This window comes from Callithrix jacchus, chromosome 4 (genome assembly GCF_049354715.1).
Source record: "Callithrix jacchus isolate 240 chromosome 4, calJac240_pri, whole genome shotgun sequence".
In the NCBI taxonomy this organism is placed as follows: domain Eukaryota; kingdom Metazoa; phylum Chordata; class Mammalia; order Primates; family Cebidae; genus Callithrix; species Callithrix jacchus.
This window is the reverse complement of record NC_133505.1, coordinates 169,067,938-169,090,174: the sequence shown is the minus strand read 5'-3', so window position 1 is coordinate 169,090,174 and position 22,237 is coordinate 169,067,938. Positions and strand designations below refer to the sequence as shown.

At 43.3% G+C, this 22,237-nt stretch overlaps 1 protein-coding gene and 1 pseudogene across 6 annotated transcripts in view; one reads left to right on the top strand and one right to left on the bottom strand.

Moving 5' to 3' along the window:
- The window catches only part of PRKN (parkin RBR E3 ubiquitin protein ligase), a 1,467,397-nt gene that overhangs the window by 177,192 nt on the left and 1,267,968 nt on the right, over positions 1–22,237 (top strand). For 3 of the 6 annotated variants that reach the window (XM_078370429.1, XM_078370428.1, XM_078370430.1), the window contains exon 2: positions 19,014–19,204. The exons of 2 other annotated variants lie outside the window; for them this stretch is intronic. In XM_078370429.1, the coding sequence (XP_078226555.1) occupies positions 19,123–19,204 (82 nt within the window). In that variant the 5' untranslated portion in view covers positions 19,014–19,122. The remainder of the gene's footprint in view (positions 1–19,013; positions 19,205–22,237) is intronic. One more of the 6 variants, XM_035297759.3, reaches the window with a different exon arrangement.
- On the bottom strand, positions 4,293–5,325 carry LOC108591420 (large ribosomal subunit protein mL43 pseudogene; annotated as a pseudogene).

Genomic DNA, 22,237 nt, shown 5'->3' with positions numbered 1-22,237 from the left:
TGGCACAGCCTAATGAGGAATGGTGGGAGACCACTGGATGTGTGAGGTCCAAGGCAACTTCTGATCAGATCTTGGCCCTGTTAATAACTGTTGAAAGCCAGGCATGGTGGCTCCTATCTGTAATCCCAGCACTTGGGTAGGCCGAAGTGGGTGGGTCGCCTGAGGTCAGGAGTTCCAGATCACCCTGGCCTACATGGTGAAACCCGTCTCTACTAAAAATACAAAAATTAGCCGGGTGTGGTGGTGTGTGCCTGTAGTCTTAGCTACTTCTGAGGCTGAGGCAGGAGATTCACTTGAACATAGGAGGCAGAGGTTGCAGTGAGCGAGGTTATGCCATTGTATTCCAGCCTGGGCAGCAAGAGTGAAACTCCTTCTCAAAAAACAAGCAAACAAACAAACAAACAAAAGAAACTACATACACTTTTACATGGTAATTGCTTTTGGCTTAACTTTAACATTTATAACGTAAAAAATTAAGATAACTGAATAACTACTGCTTCTTGTGTGCCATTGAAGATACACTGATGGAATGAACAGTATAGACTCTGAAATTCTATTTAAACTTCTGACCTCTAATAACAACCCTGAACTAAATCATCCGTTACATATCCTAGATTGTTTAGTCTTGAAGCACCATATTCATTTGCTAATTCCCTGCATCTTTTCTTCTACTAGTTACCAATTTTGAGGAGAAAATTTCCAGAATTCCTTTCTCTATTAATTTTTCCTTTGGTAGACTATACTTATCAAACATGTTTAAAAGTTGAAGAGAACAAAGTGATACAATCTGTGATTAATTCAAACGTAATTATTTTAGTGTCATCTGACATTAATTTCCTTAGAGTAATAGATGTTATATAATTTTTTTTTTAATTCTCTAGTAGAATACCATGAACATAATTATAACCTGATTGTTTTCCTTATGTATAGAAAGGTTAATATGATCGCTATATCAAGCATGCTTAAGACCTAAATAACCAAATGCCCAATGGGAAGTGGGCAAGTTATATGCAGCTGTGGCTGCTCTGGTAAGGAACTTACTTGTACCACCTAAAATCCCAGTATGTTCTGTCCACCTGTTCCAGGAAGTGGAGCAAACTTCTGTGTGGTTCCAGCCGTCTGCAGAAATCAAGACTGGTGTCTCTTCCTGATAACTTAAGCCTGATGCCGGGTGGAACACCAGGACAATTCAGATTCTAAAGTGAACTGGAGGCTGGGTGCAGTGGCTCACACCTCTAATCCTAGTACTTTGGGAGGCCAAAGCGGGCGGATCACGTGAGGTCAGGAGTCTGAGACCAGCCTGGCCAACATGGTGAAACCCCATCTTTATTAAAAATACAAATGTTAGCCATTCGTGGTGGTGCACCACCTGTAATTCCAGCTACCTGGGAGGCTGAGGCAAGAGAATCGCTTGAAGCTGGAGGCAGAGTTGCAGTGAGTAGAGATTGCACCACTGCTCTCCAGCCTGGGCGACAGAGTGAGACTCTGTCTGCAAATAAATAAATAAATAAATAAAATAAAATAAAGAATGAGGAAAATAAAAAATAAAATGCATTTGAGCTCACGTAGGAGAGAAATTCTGTGCATACATTTAAAGTGAGACGATAAAGAAAAATACAAGATCACTGATGATCAGACCAAGGAAATAAATGCCACTGAGAAGGATGAAATTTTAATACCTGCCGCTTTGCTTCTGGCGTCACTAAAATTGTGCAACGTCAAAAAAGCTTTCTAGTCTCCTATGCTGTATAATTAAGATAACTTTCACTGTCACTTAAATAACATAAACATTTCATTCCTGGCTGCCCCTTTCACATAACTTAGAATCTTCATTTAGTTCCATGCGATGAGCAGCCATTGGTTTCTCTATAACATGATTTTGCAGCTCAGGTTTGTTCATGTGGAGCTCTAGAGACAATTGGACTCAGTGCAGTGACATTACCTGGCGTCTCTGTTTGTCCTCAGGGTTGTGTTTTTTTTATGAGCATCTTATATGGTTATGTATCAATTATGTGCTGCCTATTTTATATGCATCTATGGATTTATCAGTACAACGAAAGTTTTCCTTGGTCAGTTTCGTCTCCGCATTTTTGTCCATGATGCTCATGAAAACATAGAAATCATACCACGTTCACAGAAGGTACAAACCTGAAAAGGAAAGCTCATAGTACAAGAGATAACAGAATAAAAAATGAAGTGGTTACAATAAGCTGGAAGAATAATTTTGGGTTTTGCTAAACCCAGATTGGACTTAATGAGGATGAAATTAAGGTTTCATATTAAGAAACCTTTCATCAGGTCCAGGGTCTAGGATGCTGTCTTCTAGACCCTAGGATGCTGCACCAGAGCCCTTGCCCTGTTTTTTTGTTTGTTTAGCTTTCCGAAACATGATTGTATGCAATGACAGGACTGAGGATATCTATTGATCTGTGCAGGAGTTAAGATGATGAAAGCTCAGTGTCAGCCAGTGGTATCAAGTGCAGGTATAATAATAGTCCGGCCAGGCACAGTGGCTCACACCTGTAATCACAGCACTTTGGGAGGCCGAGGCAGGCAGATTGCCTAGGCTCAGAAGTTGGAGACCAACCTGGGCAACATGGTGAAAACCTGTCTCTAAAATATCAAAAATTAGCTGGGTGTGGCGGTGTGTGCGTGTATCCCCAGCTACTTGGGAGGCTGAGGCAGGAGAATCACTTGAGCCTGGGAAGCAGAGGTTGCAGTGAGTTGAGATCATGCCACTGCACTCCAGCCTGGGCAACAGAGTGAAACTCTGTCTCCACAGAAAATAATAATAATAATTGTCTTAGGCTGAGTTACTTAAAGAGTGACAGGGTCCAAATAATTACAAGTATTATAGAACTTTCTCCTCCTCTACCTCATAAGGAGAGCTGTTTTGGGGAAAGTCCTTTTGTTTTGCTGAGCCGACTGGCTGACTGGGGAGACAAGAGAGTTAGAACAGACTTTAGAAAAAATTAGAACAAAGGCTGCCTGGGTTTGAGATTGGGCTGGGAAGAAGAGATTCTTGAGGAGATGAAGCAAAGGCTGAGGCAGGGCCTCAGTGGGAATAAAGGGGAGGAGAAAAGATGTGAGCAGCTGCTGTGAAGGGTGGAACTGGGAGGGGAAGTGGGAGAAAACCTTCTGCAGGTTTGACTGCTCCGGGTAAAGCCTCTCAGATTAGCCTGGGATTATCAACTCGAGTTTTCTAGGTTAGCCTGTGTAATAGTCCAGTCATATTCTTGGCTTAAAATGTCAATCTGAATGTTTGTCCCTGGTCCTGGCTTTAAAGGACACAGAAAAAGAAGAGTTTTCCCAGCAGAGGAAAATTCGGATACTGTGTTGTTTAGAAATTGTGATCTTAGATGCTTTGGACTGAAGTGGACTTGTTTAATTTAGAGAAGGAGAGACCAGGGGCCAGCAACTGACTGTCTTCGGTCATTAGTGGCACTGTCATCGGGAAAGAGGAGTCGGTTTGCTCAGTGTTGCCCCAGAGAAGCAGTCCTGGGGGATGCAATCATGGGGTCAGTAGGAGGGATAATGCTCTGAGGGGCTGGAGGTGTCCATCAGTGGTTCAGGTACTCGGCAGAGCGGTGAGCTTCCTGCTGCAGAAGCCCAAGCTTAACCTAGATGACCCTCTAATCCCTTGTCAAGGGGTTTGTGTGAGTGCTCTGCCCTGTGCCCTGGGGGGAGGTGGAGGCAACTGTTGTTATTTGCTTCCAAGTCAGTAGGGAAGGAATTAGTATCTATGCTATGTGCTGTGTGCTCCATGCATTGCACTTATTTTCTCACTTACATTGCTGAGAGACATAACGTTCTCTCTTTATGAATGAAGGTCCGGGGACTCAGTCATAGCAAGTCACTTGCTGTTTAGTGGTCAAATGATTTGAGCCCCAGATACGTTTTGCTCCAAAACTAGTGTTCCTCGTTCATCACGCTGTCTCTGAGAATTTTTTTTTTACAAGGGTTTCTAGATTGTTATTTCCTCTCATTTCCCCACCATCCCCCTCTTTAAAAACAAACAAACAAACAAACACAAAAAAACTAAGCCTAGAAAATACTCACTAGTCAGCCTTCCTGCCCTCCCCATGGTTCTCAGCACCCCCACCAGCTGGCTCAAGGGAACAGATTTTACTTCTGCACAAAGAGGGGCCCTGGGGGAAGGAGGTGTATAGCTAAGACCAGAGAAAGCTTGTTACCCAGGGCTCGGGCTGAGAATCACTCCCTTCTCCCATTCAGGGGTCAGGCCTATATTAAACACATGGCCTTTGATGCTAACCACCCTGAGGATTGTTATATGTTCTGCGTCTATTTTTAAACAATGAAATTTGGGGCCTGGGCTTAACACATGCACACATTTTGAAGTAAGACCTGAAATGACCTTGGGTAAGTTTATTAACCCTGGTTTTTTAAATCCTTAAACAAACATTCACACAGATAGAAAGTGCCTGGCCCATCAGAGCAGAGAAGAGCTCTCTATAGCTCAGTTGTTGTACCAATAAGATATCGGCGATTCTTCAGAAGCCAGCCTTGAGACTTCTCATTGTGTTTTGAGATCATTATTACCAATTTGGACTTCAAAAACAAGGGCCCTGTAAAACCCTTGAAGTCTTCCTCATCTCAGGTTTTAGGGATGCCACTTGAATAAAAAGGGTTCACAAAGGTCACTGCCCCCAGAAGCAGGCACTGAAAATAGATAGGCAGCTGTCCTTCATCCCAAGCAGAACCTGTGTCAGCTTCCCCACTGATGGGTTCCATTTGTCTACCTGGGCTTGGACTCCCAAAGCGGAAGAACCACCTCTACTGGAGAACCAGTCCAAAGCCTGGGGTTGGAGTTGGTGGGGCAACTCTTCACTGTGCTTGCAGCTGGGCTGAGGCAGGATCCTGGAGCTCTCGGGGGCGTAGCCCGTGGAACGTGGTCGATTTGTTGGTGAAGGGGTGCCACTGGCCCTGGATGCTAGGGTTGTCGGTGTGGAAGGGCTTGCGGATGCAGATCACATCCTAGCCTGACTGGTTGGCCCGCTTCTGCACCAGCGTCGAGATCTCCACCGACTTGCAGTGGATGCGCTCCTCGCGCACAGCCCCGTTAAGGTATTCCGCCACTACTCTGTGCACGCAGCACGGATGCGAGTTCACATATATTACGACCCCTGGGTTCCGTCGGGCGAAGTCAATCACCTCCCGTTCCACGAACTACCTGGCGCCGCTAGACGAGGGGCCGTTGTTGCCGACACTGAAGCTCAGACGCTGCAGCTGCTGCACGTAGCGACCCAGTCCGTTGTGGAGAACACTGGCCAAGAAGTGGCTCGGAGTCCCGCGCGCTGTCATAGCTCCTGCGCCCAAGCGGCGAGCTGTCTCCGAGAATTAACCAGCATCTCAATATTAAGCTGCCTTGTTGAAATGCCATCTGTAAAACATTTTTGGCAAGCATGTTTCTTACAGATTCAGGGAGCAGTATAGTTTAGTGGTTAAGATATGGGTGTTGGATTAATCAGGCATAGTCTGGAGTCTCAATTCTGCCTCTTGTTAGCCCTGTGACTCTTGGGCAAGTAACATCTCTGGGCTTTGGTTAACCCATGCAGTAGTTACCTCACAGGGCTATTTTGAGGCTTAAATAAAATAATGTAGAGAGAATGCATCTGGTATCAATGGTTTACATTGCTGCAATACTTAATACCTATCTAGACAGTAAAGGAACAGAGAGGAAATACTAAGTTATATCCCTAAAAGAAGCACTTGAACTGAAAATATTTAGGATCCTTGGACTAATTCTTTGCACCTGTCCTTCCTATCATCTGGATGTGCTTACCTTCCACAGCCCGGGAAAGTGGGTATCTGTAATATAACAACAGCAGCCAATATCTGACTTGACCCTCACTTTAACAAGCTCACCGAACCCACCAGCCTTGCGTTGTAATAAGTCCTGAGGGCACAAGAATCATTAATCAAATCAATGACCAGGATAGTCACAGGACGCCCATACTCATAGACTTCATCAGTTTGTCAGTTACTGGCCGATCATTGAATGTCAGCAAACCTTAGCAAATACTGGAGCCAGACTCTCTTGCGAGACAAAAACTAGTGGCTTCGTTTTTAACTCTGATTTTTAGGGTATTCCTTCTCATCATCTCGCCTAGTTGTTTAATGCTAAACAGCTGCAAAATGATGGCTGCTTGTTGCAGAGGGTAGCTGACCAAAAACATGCAAACAGAAGAGGGATTCAGAAACGTGTTTCTGAGAACGGTCTTTGGGCCACTCTCAACTGAACTGCCTGCAAACTAAGAAACCTTAAATCCCTGGCCGGGTGCGGTGGCTCACGCCTGTAATTCCAGCTCTTTGGGTGGCTGAGGCAGGTGGACCACCTGAGGTCAGGAGTTTGAGACTAGCCTGGCCAACAGGGTGAAACTCTGTCTCTACTAAAAATACAAAAATTAGCCAGGCATGAGGGTGAGTGCCTGTCATCCCAGCTACTCAGGAGGGTGAGGCAGGAGAATCACCTGAACCCGGGAGGCAGAGGTTACAGTGAATTGAGATCGTGCCATTGCCCTCCAGCCTGGGCAACAAGAGCAACACTCTGTAAAGAAACAAATAAATAAGTAAATAAGACCGCCTTGTTCACAGTGAAGTTCTATTTGCCTTTCTGCAATTTGTCATCATCTCTCCCAGAGCTCAGAGAAACTTTGTCCAAGGCCATTGTCTGATTATCTGTCCCATTTAGTGTCCAAAGAGAATATTACAAACTATTGTCTGCTCTTTGGGCCCATTCAATTCTACTAAAAATTATTCATACCCCTCACAGTTCTCTAAGTTTTCTCATTTCCCTCTCTTCTAATATTGAATGTCAACTTGATTGGATCGAAGGATGCCAAGTTCCGACCCTGGGTGTATCTTCAGCCACAGACGGAAGACTGCACTGTCAGTTTCCCTGCTTTTGAGGTTTTGGGACTCAGACTGGCTTCCTTTTTCCTTCCAGCTTGCAGAAGGCCTATTGTGGGGTTTTACCTTGTGATTATATGAGTCAATACTCCTTAATAAACTCCCCTTCATATATTTAAAAAAAGAAAAAGAAATCTTAATCCCTGGGCCTCAAGCCTACTGAATCAGAAGTCCAGATTGAGAGTCCGGGGGATTTTCATTTAACAGTCACCTTGGATGATTGCTTTATGTTTCTTCTGCAAGAACTTCCCAGGGCCATCCATCCCAGCAGTAGTAGAGTCCAGAGCCTAGGATGGCCCTCTTTGCTGGCCCCTGGCCCTGTGCCCATGCCCTTGACCTCTCTGTCTCGACACCTCTCCCAGTTATCTGCATGATACATGCCTCAACTTTTAGGCCTTCCTGAAATGTCACCTTATCCTGAGGCCTCCCTGATCACCCTATATGAAATGATCCACTGTGCATTCATCACCATCCTTACAGGTTGTGTGACTTACTCAGCCTCATGTCTGTCTCCCCACCCGAGGGCAAGGGTTTCGGCAGCTTTGTTAACCTGTTGTACTGCCCAAGCTTAGCGGTTATACTGTACAACCTCTTGGCACCTAGGAGGGACTCCATGTTTGAAAACCCTAAGGAAGTATCAGGGAAGAAAGAGAGGCCTCCATTGTACAGGGAGTTGTGAAATTCAGGTGAGGATTTCTGAAGACCTCTTTCTATTCTAATCCTACATTGCCCTTTTAAGTTGGATTGTAATTTAAAATTATTAAGACATCAAAAATGGTGAAAAGTTTAAGACATGTAGACATCAGTGACTTTAGAGATTGCTCCCTATATAGTGAGAATGACACATGGCAGGTACTTGAACAGACATGTACAGAAAGTCTAGGGTCTTTGCTCTCATTTTTAATTTTTTTCTTTTGAGCTGGAGTTTTGCTCTTGTTGCCCAGGCTGGAGTGTAATGAAACCTTTCTCTCTTGGGTTCAAGCAATTCTCTTGTCTCAACCTCCCGAGTAACTAGGACTATAGGTGCCTGCCATCGCTCCTGCCTAATTTTGTATTTTTAGTAGAATTGGGGTTTCATCATGTTCGCCAGGCTAGTCTCGAACTCCTGACCTCAGATGATCTACCCGCCTTGGCCTCCCATAGTGCTGGGATTACAGGTGTGAGCCACTGTGCCTGGCTCTTATTTTTAATTTTGTAGATTTATTACTACCTTGTTTTGCTATTAACTGACTTGGTATTAGCAAATCACTGGCTAATTGACTGGTAATTTTGAATTTTTAATGTAATATCTTACCTATACAAACAATACACAGAGACAGACAACAAACTATGTTTAATTTCTATACTTTGATAAGTATCAGTTAATATTCTGTTTCTCTTTTTTTTTTGAGACAGAAATATACAAACAATACACAGAGACAGACAACACACTATGTTTAATTTCTATACTTTGATAAGTATCAGTTAATATTCTGTTTCTCTTTTTTTTTTTTTTTGAGACAGAAACCTGCAACCTCCACCTCCTGGGTTCAAGTGAGTCTCGTGTCTCAGCCTCCAGAGTAGCTGGGATTACAGGCACCCACCACCACGCCCAACTAATTTTTATATTTTTAGTAGAGACAGGGTTTCACTATGTTGGCCAGGCTGGTCTCGGACTCCTGACCTCAGGAGATCCACCCGTCTCGGCCTCCTAAAGTGCTGGGATTAGAGGCGTGAGCCACCAGTTAATATTCTCTTATAATTTTAAATTGGGGAAACTGAGTTGACTTACATTGTTTCAACTTTTGGCACCTTTTTCTGCCTACCTGTATTATTGGGGTTTTAAGACACATTAATAGGATCTTTGAATTTATTTAAATTCATGGCCAGGCATGGTGGCTTAGGAGGCTGAGGCAGAAGAATCACTTGAACTCAGGAGGCAGATATTGCAGTGAGCTGAGATTGCACCATTGCCCTTTAGCCTGGGTGACAGAGCAAGACTCCATCTCAAAAAATAAAAATAAAATAAATTCTCCACAATTTTTTTTTTTTTTGAGAAACAACCCTTTACTTAGGTGGGAAATTATGACAGTGGTATTTCTGATATTTTGGTTTTAATTTACATCTTCTGGATGTATTTTTATAATCTTTAACTGTTTAATTTGAGAGTTTACTGATCAGCATTAAATTTTACGTAGCTGCAAAATTCAGTGTCAGCAGCCCAGTATTTTCTCTACATCACTGTTGACAGGGATTTTCTTCTGTTATTGCAGGACTATCAGGATCTAGTTCACAAACAATTAAGCTGTGATTCAAGCAGCCAGCATTTTTTTCTGATGTTTAACGCATTTCCATGAGACTCCTGGAATCTGAATATAAAACAAAGGAATGTATCCCTGGTATTCAGGTAGTCGATGATGTAAATCCTCCAAAGGATGCGGCTGATCTCTTAATATTTTTTTTCCTTTAGACAAAGAAGCTGTAGGTGCAGTAGAGAGGAGAAAAATGACACGGAAATTCAAAACTGAAATCAATCTTAGTATAGGAAAAATGGAAGGCAAACTGATGTGTCAGGGACATGAACAATTATGAAATATCATTGGCCAGTTTTCCAAATGCAAATTTACCCATGTATCTCATGTTCTAGATGAGATGAAAATTATAGAATCCTAATTTTCCTTTGAGAAATGTTTTTCTCCAGAAATAAAGATACAAATGTTATTTCACAATAGCATTTCCATACATTCATTCTCATTAATTAAAAAAAAATCTTTACATGGAGAAAGACTCAATATAAATACATTTTGCAGCTCTTGCCAAAGCCACAGTCTTAAGGTATTGTTCATTGTGTTAATATGTCCCCTGATTTCTATTTTACTGATGCTCCTGTTTAGAATTAAGGCGATCTGTCTTCATGTGTCTTCCAGCCCTGCAGTAATTGACCTGGCAGGCCTCCATGCTGCGGGCCCTCACGGTAATTGCTTGGAGAGGACATCCTGCCTCTCTAATTTGACTGACAGGACAAACCCTGTTTTAAAATCTCCATCATGTGCTTTTTATCAGTAAATAACACCCATGCTACCAAGCGTGCGTACACTGAAATAGACAGCTGTGTCTTTTTAATGTGCCTTCTCCCCAGCAAAGGAAGGTAGCTGAACACAGCCAGAGCGTCATCTGGTTGTAAAGGTCCTTTCCGCTGACGACAGTGCTTTTTGAAATCTCTTTTCACCTCTTTACAAGAGAGCCATGTACATCCTCTGTAGCTCAGTTGATCTCAAGTTAAATAGGCTGGCTTCCTACATGCAGTTGTTGCTTCATAGATTCTGTCTGGATTTAATATTTTCAGCTGTGAGAAAATACAAAAACATGGATTCAGTCTGGGCAGGACTCACTGATGAATTTCCATACCACATAGCACACCAGACTTTCTGCCACTTGCTTTTCATTAAGACATGTAATTTTAGTTTGGTGAATAATGATGGTTTTTAAGTTCTGTTGCCTTTAGGTATTTATTTAGATGTTTCTTTTTCTTTCTTTTTTTTCTTTTCATAGTTTCACTCTCACCCAGGCTGATGTGCAGTGACATGCTCTCAGCTCAGAGCAATGTCTGTCTCCCAGGTTCAAGTGATTCTCCTGCCTCAGCCTCCTGTTGTGTAGCTGGGATTACAGGCCTGTGCACCATGCCAGCTAATTTTTGTCTTTTTAGTAGAGATGGGTTTCACCATGTTGGCCAGGCTGGTCTGGGGCTCCTAACCTCAAGTGGTCTGCCAGACTCAGCCTCCCAAAGTGCTGGGATTACAGGCATGAGCCACCATGCCCAGCCAGCTCTTGCCAAATATTTAGATATTTCCAACTTTGACTTTTGAAATTACATTTTGCTCTTACTTAATGAAATTTTATGGAAGAGATATATTCAGTTGTGAAGATGACTATATTTATACCAGTATGGAAACAAAACAATAATGTAGTATCTGTCCACTGGGTGTCTGGGTAATGTAGTTTAAGAAGAGAATCCACAAATCCAAACTAAGAGAAAAGGCAAGCCCTGGAATAAATCACACAATGGACCTGATGACTTGTGTTTTCACCAATCCCATAGGTCTTCCCTATAAATATTAAAGCATCCCACATACACATAAGTGACAAGGGCCGTGGGAAGAGAACACTTGACCTGGAGATGGACACCGCTGGTGGAGAGAACGGGAGATGGGAAAGAGAAAGCATCAGCAGAAAGCTGATGGAGAAATAGGGACCAGACTGGGGGAAGTCATCCATTTTGCCCATTATCTGATTCTGTTGCCTGGAACATAGGGTCCCAGAAAGGGGAACACATAGACAAAAGTACAGAGACAGGGACATCCCTGCTGGTAGGTGGCCTCTGAGGAGGTGGCAATGGGAAAGATGCGATCACACCTGTACTGTGGAGAGGTTCCCCAGGCGGCAGGGAGGTGACTGTGAGCTTAAAGTGGGGACACAGTTCAAGGTCATTATGCAGGTGAGAGAGAGCACAAGGAAGAAACAGGCAGAAAATATAGCATAGGTCATGTGGAAACCCCCTGGCAACTCACTGGCTCTGACAAAAGAAGGGGGACATGTGGTGACATTTGTAGGAAACTTTAAACTACTGAGTGAGGGGCTAGTGAGATGTCAGAATGTACTCTGTAGGCATTTTGGGAAATATGGGATTGGACATAGGGTGGAAGGAAAAATAGAGAAATTCCTGTGTGTTGATTAGCTACTGTGTGTCAGATACTTTGCCATTTAATAGTTTTGAAAGCTTCCCCGGTGAATGTGATGTGCAGCCAGGGCAGGAAACTGGTGTCATCTCAGCCTTCTGTGGACTTCAGGCAATTGGTGTTTGAAGCCAGGCTTCTCAGCCTTCTCTGGGAGATTTATGGCATCTTTTCAAAGTAAAATTTTAAAAGTTATAAAATATATAATTGTTGAAAAACTTTTAAAAACATGCAATTGGTCAACAACCTTCTATTTCTTAAACTTTGAGTCATGTTCATGTATATGTATGCATATATGTATAGACTTACAGCTGTAGTACATGTAATTGGGAGAAAGAAATCAATGCATCTTTGCGTGTTATGTTTTACTTTAGCTTTTCCTACATCATTTTTTGAAGTGCTGTAGTGAACATAGGTTTTTAAAAAAGTGTGTTTATTCATCTTTCTTGCAGTTTTTTTTTTTTTTTTTGAGACAGAGTCTCACTCTGTCGCCCCAGCTGGAGTACAATAGTGTGACCTTGGCTTACTGCAACCTCCGCCTCCCAGGTTCAAGCGATTCTCCCTGCCTCAGCTTCCCAAGTAGCTGAGATTACAGGCACCTGGACCAGGCCCAGCTAATTTTTGTATTTTTAGTAGAGATGGGGTGTTGCCATATTAGTCAGGCTGGTCTTGAACTGACCTCGTGATAAGCCTGCCTCGGCCTCTCGAGTGTGAGCCACTGCACTCGGCCTCTTTCAGTTCTTTAAACGTAAACTCTTGACACTCCACATATGAATGTCATGAGCCAAGCAGAGCTCGAGCTTTTCTCTCAGGTAGCAGAGACCTTCCTCATTAAGGAAACTCACTGACAAGGCCTTTGCCAGTATCACAGCATCGATGCGATGAGAGTAAGCACGGAGATGTGTGATGAGGTTGCACGGTGGAATCCCTGCAGACAGGCAGGGAAGACGACTGAAGGAGACATAGCAATACATTTCACCTTCTCTACTGAGTTCTATCTCTTGTCTTTACTTATTTTTTTAAAGCAGGTAACCTTAATACATAACTCAGAGCTAAAATGACAACAGGCACCCAAAGGAACTGGAAAGGTCGTGAGTAGATTACACTGGTCTGTGCAGAATACTCCCTTAGCCATGATGAAAGGACATTCTTTTGTTCTGGACTCTTAGAATACAAAATCACCCCTTCTGCTTGTCATTTTCATGCATCCAAAAACAGATTTCCAACACGTTATGGTGAAGGCATTCGTTCCTATGAATGAAGTAGAGCACACGTGTTCTACAGTAGTTGATTACAGTCTGTGAGTCAAGCGGCAGGGCTGGAAATAGGCTGAGGCCATTTTAGCGCCGTTGAGGAGAACCACGGCCCTTTGGTGTGGCCTTAAGTTGTAAGCAGAAGGGTTTGGGAACAGTCCTACCATCTTCATGGAATGGTCAGATGTTGTACTTGTCATTGATGTTTTTGCCGTAGTTCTGATGTGTAAATAAGGAACTTAATTGTTGTGTGTGGGAGAGAGAAGTAGGAGGTGGTTTCGGTACACCAGAGTGGCGCATCACAGCCTCAGGCCAGATTTCTTTGTTTGTTTTTTTTTTTTGAGACAGGGTCTCACTCTGTCACCCAGGCTGGAGTGCAGTGGTGCCATCTCAGCTCATTGCAACCTCTGCCTGCCAGGTTCAAGCAATCCTCCCATTCCATCTCCTAAGTATCTGGGATTACGGGTGTGTGCCACCATACCCGGCTAATTTTTGTATTTTTGGTAAAGATGGAGTTTTGCCATGTTGCCCAGGCTGGTCTCAAACTCCTGAGCTCACACAGTCTGCCCACCTCGGCCTCCAAAGTGCTGGGATTACGGGTGTGAGCCACCGAGCCTGGTCCTCAAGCCAGACTTTAACTTTGATCCTGGAATGCCCGAGAAGTATTATATATGAATATAGATGATTGCATATAGCAAACATAAAACAGTAATTTGATTAATGTATATATATAGACACAGACATACCATCTATTCATATATTGGAAATAAGTACTCTGAGAGACAAATGATCCTGCATGAGGTCATTATATATGTGTGTATTTTCATGTAATATATGTATGTCCATATATATGCATGGATATGACGAAGAAAGACATTGGACAATATATTAAGTATTATAGAAGACATTGGACAATATATTAAGTATTATAATAGGAACCGGGTACTCTCAAAATTATCCAAAACACAAAATGAGAACTATCTAATAAGGCAGGACCAGGGCCAGATGGGGAGACTGGATTTTGCAGAAATATCCCAACTCATTAGGATTCGTAGTTCAGCCCACTGAGGTGCAGGAAGATTGAGCAAGGGATGGCCTGGGGAACGTGAGTCTCTTAGTAAAGCGGCAGAACTGGAAATAAGCTGGGGCCATTTTAGCACCATGCAGGAGAACCACAGCTCTTTGGTTTGGCCATAAGTTGTAAGTAGAAAACTTACAGACTCTGACTGGCACTGGTGTGAGGGACCCTGTGTTATACAGACTTTGGAGACCTTGGGCTTCCCTTTAGCCAGCACCTGTTAAGAGTTTTTCCTCGACCAGGCATGGTGGCTCATGTCGGTAATCCTAGCACTTTGGGAGGCTGAGGCAGGCAGATCACCTGAGGTCAGGAATTCGAGACCAGCCTGACCAACGTGGAAAAACCCTGTCTCTACTAAAAATAAAAAATGAGCTGGGCGTGGTGGCACACACTTGTAATCCTGGCTACTTGGGAGGCTGAGGCAGGAGAATTGCTTGAACTTGGGAGGTGGAAGTTGTGGTGAGCCGAGATTATGCCATTGCATTACAGCCCGGGCAACAAGAGTGAAAGGCCATCTCAAAAAAAAAAAAAAGAGTTTTTTCTTACACCCCCAGGAAGAGAACTGGGGAAAGAAGACTTGTAACTGAAGAAGTAGTGTTCTTAGGTAAGGATGCTTCCCTCCGATGGAAGGCAGTGGGTCAAGGCAGAGTTTAGAAACGGGGCCCTCACTGGTTGCTGGCAGGAGTGTTCCCTGTCTCCAGTTAGGAAGCACAAAGCGCACAGGCAGGGTCTTACAGACTCAGTCTGCCTGGCTCTTCTCCACACAGCCTCTGTCGGAGCCACAGGCAGCAGGAGGGGCAGATCTGGTGGAAACATATTTAGCAGTTAGCCAGAAAGTGGCCTGGGAAAGGGCTGACTCGAGTGCAGGTGTCTGAGGCTGGAGACTACATTTTATAAAGATGTGTGTTTCATAAAGTGGACGAAATATACTTTGGCTGATTTAATTACTCCCTAAAGTTTTAAAATAGTATACATTGAATAACTACTCTGTGCAAAAACCAAAGCCATGTAAACTTCAAGGAGTGTGCAGTCTAATGAAGAGGATGAAACTTGTAATCAAGTGAGTATCTTGCGAAGCACCATGCCAAGTTGAAAAAGAACTGTTGTAAAAGAGGCGCACCATGCTTTCGACGTTCACAGAAGGGAAAAAGAAAAGTAATTTCTCAGTGTAATCATGAAAGGGTCATGGCAGACGGAGTCCTCAGAGATGGAGGCAGAGGTACCAGCAGGAATAAGCTTGTGGGAGTGGAGTGATATGAAGTAGCTTAGAGAGCAGGCCAGCCCCATTCAACTGGAGTATGGCTGTGGGCGAGGACAAGGGCATAAACCTGCTTGCGTAAGTTGGTGAAGAGTCACATAAGATCTGAATATATGTTAAGAAATTTGCCTTTTCTTCAAAAGGCACGTCCTTTTTTTGTTCTGTTTTGCATACCCCAAATATTCAAAGACTTGGGCAGAGGATGTATGACTGACATCTGGGATTTCATGATGTGGGCCCGTGTCAGATATTTTATGTACATTTATCTCACTACTCCTCCTCCGTATCCCCTTTTATAAGACAGGAAATACATGCTCAGACAAAGTAATTTGGGCAAGATCATTGAGTTGGTAAGTGTAAAAGCAGCATTTGAACCCAGCCTGTTTTGACTCATCCCCTTTTAAATGCATCACATTGCCTCTATGGAAGGTGGTTAGCTGATGCATATTTATTGAATGAGTCAATGAATCAATGGATACATGAATGAATTATAAATGTATTTGCTTTTCTTACTGTTTTGAGACATAGTCTCGCTCTGTCACCCAGGCTTGAGTGCGGTGGCGTGATCTCAGCTCACTGCAACCTTCACATCCTCAGTTCAAACAGTTCTCTGCCTCAGCCTTCTGAGTAGCTGGGATTACAGGCCCATACCACCATGCCCAGCTAATTTTTTTTTTTTAGTAGAGACAGGGTTTCTCTATGCTGGACATGCTGGTCTCGAACGCCTGACCTCAAGTGATCTGCCCACCTTGGCCTCTCAAAGTGCTGGGATGACAGGCTTGAGCCACTGAGCCCAGCCATAAATGTATTTACTTTAAAACAGATTCACCCAGAGAACAATAGCATTGTAACTGGGTAAAATATGAGTGCTCAGTCTTGGGAGACTGTCCTTCCTCTGTGGCTGCTGCTTACAATAATGGGTTGGAATTAGCTAAGTGGATATGAGAATTTGAGAGCCACAAGACTTCCCTCATTTCATCAACATTATAAAATGTGAAGCGCCTCAGTACAGCTGATAAGCACCTAGGGCCAGAAGATGTAGTTTAGGTTGTCAGTGTTTGGAAACTAACATTTCCAAGACATTATTGCATCTTTTCTGCTTTATTAAAGGTGACTTAGAATGATGACTTCCAGTTCTTCCTTCTGGCAACAGTATAGAGTGCCAGCTACTGAGTTTACGTATTCCCCCAGGGGGAGAAACAGACTTTTTACAGTTAAGCCTACAGTAGGAGAGGTGTAGCTGTTTCCTTTGTTCCTTGCACAAAACAGATAAGAAATCTTTGTTCAATCTAGTCTGTGTTCAGAATCCAGATTCACACTGACCTTTTGTGTGGAAGAGATAGTAGATTATCTTTTATCACAAGTGGTTTACATTTCTTGTTAATTCAGACCAAGTTAATTCACTCAACATTTGTAGGGAACAGAGTGAGCAAGGTGCTAGGACACAGAGATAAAACGTTAGCACCCTTGAGGACATCTCAAGCCATTGAGCTTTAGGTCAGATATCATAAAGACTGAGTAAGAAATATCAAACCTGAGCACAGAGAAGATACTGCCCAGGGGACTCTTAACAGTGCAAGAGATGGAGCAAAGATAAAACCAAGTCCCTGCCTGCCAGCCCCTGGGGGGACGTGTAAGTGATGTGCATTATGAAATGTGTGCTCACGTCTCCATGATATAGACTTAGCTCTGTAGGATGAGAGGAATATGCTTGTGTGCGTGCATATATCATAAGTGCATATTTTCACTAATAGCAGTAAAGATGTTTGTGGAAAGCTAGCTTGCTAGTTTTATAGTCCATAAAAGCAGCTCTTGGGAGTCTAGAGACATACTTGGATTTGTGCTATAAAGGTTCTGTTAGGGATTGTAGCCTTTGTATTATCTGGAGGAGAGAGGGAGTTTGGGGGACATACCTTAGCAAAAATATAATTCAGGGGAAACTTCTTCCATCTGGGTAAATAAGGGAAATATATTTCGTTGTAGGCCAAAGTGAAGATGTGTTTGATGCTAAGAACCCATTGTTGCCTTAGTTACTGTTGTAAAGAATATTATGTGTTAAAACACTGTGGCCAAAATGTAGATATAATATTTGTTATATATATATATTTTTTTGAGACAGAGTCTCGCTCTGTTGCCCAGACTGGGGTTCAGTGGCACTATCTTGGCTCACTGCAGCCTCCCCCTCCCATGTTCAAGTGAAATCACCTTTGCAAAATTATGACTGACACAGTTCATCAAGATAGTAACAATCCTTTCCCAAAGCAGACCTCCTTCTTGCCTGGGTACTAGATTGCCTTTGTAGGACCAACATTAGCCACAAGGTTAGAAAAGATGGTTTAGGAGTCATGCAGCTGGAGGCTACAGGATTCTGACCCTCCCTAAACTGCTCCTAAGATCAGTGCTGGAGATAGTTGCAGACTCTGCACTTGATGGATCAGGGAGCCCCGCCCAGATCAAGAAACTGGCTCATCTGATCTTGTGGCTCCCACCTAGGGATGGACTGAATTCAAGAAGCAAGAAGACAGATGATTTAATCTTGAACCAATCAGCACTCCTGGCTGACTGGCTTCCCCTGACCCACCAAGTTATCCTTAAAAACTGCTCCCTGAATGCTCAAGGAGGCTGATTTGATTAATAATAAAACTCTGGTCTCCCACACAGCTGGCTCTCTGTGAATTACTCTTTCTTTATTTGCAGTTGCCCTGTCTTAATGAATTGGTGGACCCCTTGGACAGTTATACAAGCCATTCTCCTGCCTCAGCCTCCCAAGTAGCCACCACGCCCAGCTAAGTTTTTCATTTTCAGTAGATACGAGGTTTCACCATGTTGGCCAGGATGGTCTCAAACTCCTGACCTCAAGTAATCTGCCTCCCTCAGCCTTCCAAAGTGCTGGAATTATAGGTGTGAACCACCATGCCCAGCCTGTCTTTTTTTTTTTTTTTTTTTTTTTTTTGAGACAGAGTCTCACTCCGTTGCCCAGGCTGGAGTGCAGTGGTGCACTCTTGGCTCACTGCAACCTCCACCTCCCAGGTTCAACCAATTCTCCTGCCTCAGCCTCCCAAGCACCTGGGACTACAGGCACTTGTCACAATGGCCGGCTAATTTTTTATATTTTAGTAGAGATGGGGTTTCACTGTGTTGCCCAGGCTGGTCTCAAACTCCTGCGCTCAGGCATTCTGCCCTTCCTTGGCCTCCCAAAGTACTAGGATTATGGGTGTGAACCACCGCACCTAGCCTTTTTTTTTTTTTTTTTTTTTTGAGACTCTGTTGCCAGGCTGTGGTGGATCTCGGCTCACTGCAACCTCCACCTCTCTGGTTTAAGCAATTCTCCTGCCTCAGCCTTCTGAGTTGGTGGGATTACAGGCCTGCACCACTACGCCTGTCTAATTTTTTTTTTTTTTTGAGACAGAGTTTCTCTCGTTACCCAGGCTGGAGTGCAACGGCCCGATCTTGGCTCACCACAACCTCCGCCTCCTGGGTTCAGGCAATTCTCCTGCCTCAGCCTCCTGAGTAGCTGGGATTACAGGCACACGCCACCATGCCCAGCTAATTTTTTGTATTTTTAGTAGAGATGGGGTTTTAACATGTTGACCAGGATGGTCTCTATCTCTTGACCTCATGATCCTCCGAAAGGGCTGGGATTACAGGCGTGAGCCACCTCCCCCAGCCTGAATGCCTCTAATATTTTTACTTTATCTACTGTTACTGTAAATCCTGGCCTTAGGTCAAAACAACCTTGACCATGAACCCTGCCCTTATATAGCATTCTTGCCTTTCCCTAGGGGGTAGACTTCAGTTGTCCTCCACATTCCTTTCCTGTGGTATATAAGCCATGGGTGAGGTGGGACGAAGCACAGGAATCCACTGTCTGGCCTCACTGCCACCTGAGACATGGCATCTGTTCGTAAGTCTCCATTAAATGTTTCTTTTAGAGAGACTGGATGTGTCAGCTCAGCTTCCTCGAACTTGGCAGGTAGGGTTGCACAGACCTGCCCACTGACACAGAGGTGTTTTGGGCCATCTTTCTATAAATTTTAAGAAACTCAGAATGAATGAATATTAAGAACTATTACGGTATATTATCTTTATAATTTTTCATTCTAATGTCAATGTTCTGTTTTGGCAGGGGAATTTGGAGAATGTGGAGGAGAAAAACAGAAATTTAGAATATATAGCTATGCTTTTCTAGTTCCCTTTAGGTGTAAGAATATTTTAAATGTAATTAATACTTGTAACTATTGAATGAAGTGATATTTCATACATTCATTCTCAACTACTAATTTTTTCCCCATCAAATTAGAATTAAACTGATCAGTATAAATTTATCACTAAAACAGCTGAGTATAGGCCGGGAATGGTGGCTCATGCCTGTAATCCAAATACTTCAGGAGGCTGAGGTGGGCAGATTGCTTGAGGCCAGGAGTTTGAGACCAGCTTGGCCAACATGATAAAACCCCATCTCTGCTAAAAATACAAAAATCAGCAGGTTGTGATGGTACATGCCTGTAGTCCAGCTTCCTGGGAGGGTGAGGCAGGAGAATTGCTTGAACCCAGGAGGCGGAGGTTGCAGTGAGCTGAACTGGAGCCACTGTACTCCAGCCTGGGTGGCAGAGCAAGATTCTGTCTCCAAAAAAAAAACTGAGAAAGCTGAGCATGGTGCTGTTACTCTCTTGCAGGGTTTTTGGTTTGTTTGTTTGTTTTTTAATGAGAGACAGGATCTCACTCTGTCATTCAGGCTGGAGTACAGTGGTGCTGTGGGATCATAGTTCACTGTAACTGTGGGCTCGTAGAATCAATCTGACAGCCTCAACCTTGCCACCATGCCCCACCTTCTAGGTCATTTTACTACCTTTTGATATCACCTCTTTGCATGAAAACATTAACATTGATTAGTAATGTCTTAGCCTCCAGACAGTATCTTTTCTATGGTATTTGCTATTGCATACATGGTAGTTTAAATTTACACTCAAAAAAGACAATACTAATTCTCAAGGAGAAATTAAAATCTTTTGTGAATAGAATCTTCTAAGTAATTTACATCTTGGCTTGAATACAAAGATTTAATGACTATTTTAATGACTATTTTCTATAAATTATGAAACTATTATTTATATTTATTTCTTACTGATCTTTGCTCTTTTATTTATTTATTTATTTAGAGACAGGGTTTCACCATGTTGGCCAGATGGTCTCGATCTCCTGACCTCATGATCCACCCGCCTCGGCCTCCCAAAGTGCTGGGATTACAGGCGTGAGCCACCGTGCCCGGCCTGCTCTTTTATTATAATTGTCTTGGGTCCTGCCTGGTACTTCCTGTTTGGTTTATCTGAGTAAATATATATGTGTGTGTGTATTTCTGAGATGGAGTTTCGCTTTTGTTGCCCAAGCTGGAGTGCAATGGCGCGATCTCGGCTCACTGCAACCTCCGCATTCTGGGTTCAAGCGATTCTCTTGCCTCAGCTTCCTGAGTACTTTGAATTACAGGCGCATGTCACCATACCCAGCTAATTTTTTGTATTTTTAGTAGAAATGAGGTTTCACCATGTTAGCCAGGCTGGTCTCGAACTCCTGACCTCAGGTAATCCACCCGCCTCGGCCTCCCAAAGTGCTGGGATTACAGGCGTGAGCCACCACACGGGATTCTGAGTAAACATTAAATTCAGTTGATTGTTCCTGAAGACTGAGCTGTCTCTTTGGGCCATGCCTCTGAGATTGGTGGTGGAAGGAGGCCCAGGCTGGATAGTGTGGCCTTGGGCAGGTGGCTTAATTGTAATGCCGCAATTCTCTTTCCCATGGTGAGTATGAGAGTGAAAGAGGTGACTGTGTGTAGAGTGCCCGACAGGAAGAAAGTGCTGATAAGGGCTATGTTGCTTTCTCCTGTTCCCTCCTCACTCCTTTTAAAAAGTCAAACACACACGGACCATTTCCACATATACGGAGGCTTTGATTAGTCTTTATGAGCTGACAGCAGATTCGTTCTTTATTCCATCAGTGTTAACCAGTCATAATGAGGAGACTGGTTTGACCTTTTACATGACCCAGTTAGTAAACTGTTCATCTTAGACGTGGTTTTAATTAAAACAACTAGAAACCTATATGCTGATAGTTGCTGGTTTAATAATTCTGGTTAATGTTATTCACCACGGAATCAGAAATTTATATTCCCAGAATGAAGTGATTTTCCCTTAGATAATTTTTTATTCAATCTTTGTAACTATTTTATTTTGTGAAAAAAAACCACCTAATGTACTTATTTTGGATTTTCCTGTTGGTGAAATTGTTTTTGCGTACCTTTGAAGACTACTCTGTGCAAATTTAAAATGCACATTAGCTCTATCAAACACTCACAGTAACCATGCGTCTTGCTTGTCGGTCTGGCTCTGAGCTGTGGGATGTCCAGTTATGTTTTACCCCAGTTTCAGATCAGAAATAGTGCTCCTCCTTATTAGAAATTGTGCCCTTTGTAGCAAAGTTCAAGTCCTCAGGGAGAGAGCCAATCGCCCTGGCTCCTCCTACCTTCAGTTCAGCAGAGAACAAGGCTTAGTATATGCAAATGTGAGCTTGGTTTTGTGGGGTAAATCTTGTTTATTTGTGTTGTGGGCTTTGTTTTTTATTTCTTTATTTTGTTTTCTCTCTTGGAAAAGCTCAAGCCTCACACAGGTTATTTCCCCCGGTACTTGATGTTCTACAAAGTTTCATTTCATCATGTCATACTTAAGGAATGACCAATCTTTCAATGTGCCTGGGAGGACTAACCTAGGAATTATTAGCCACGTTCCATTTATCAACGAGGTACACTTTGATAGACTTTTTATTGCTTATGTCAACAGCTTCTGAAAATCTAGTCTTCTGTGTTTTGCTCTGTCTCCAGGCCTCTCCAGGCCTGTTGTTCTCTTAGGCAGCTTCTATCTAGCCAGCTTCTACCAGGCTGTGGGCGGGACTTTCATTGCTTTGGACCAGAGGTCACAGCTCTGGTTTAATCCACAAACCTTCAGTACTTTTTTGA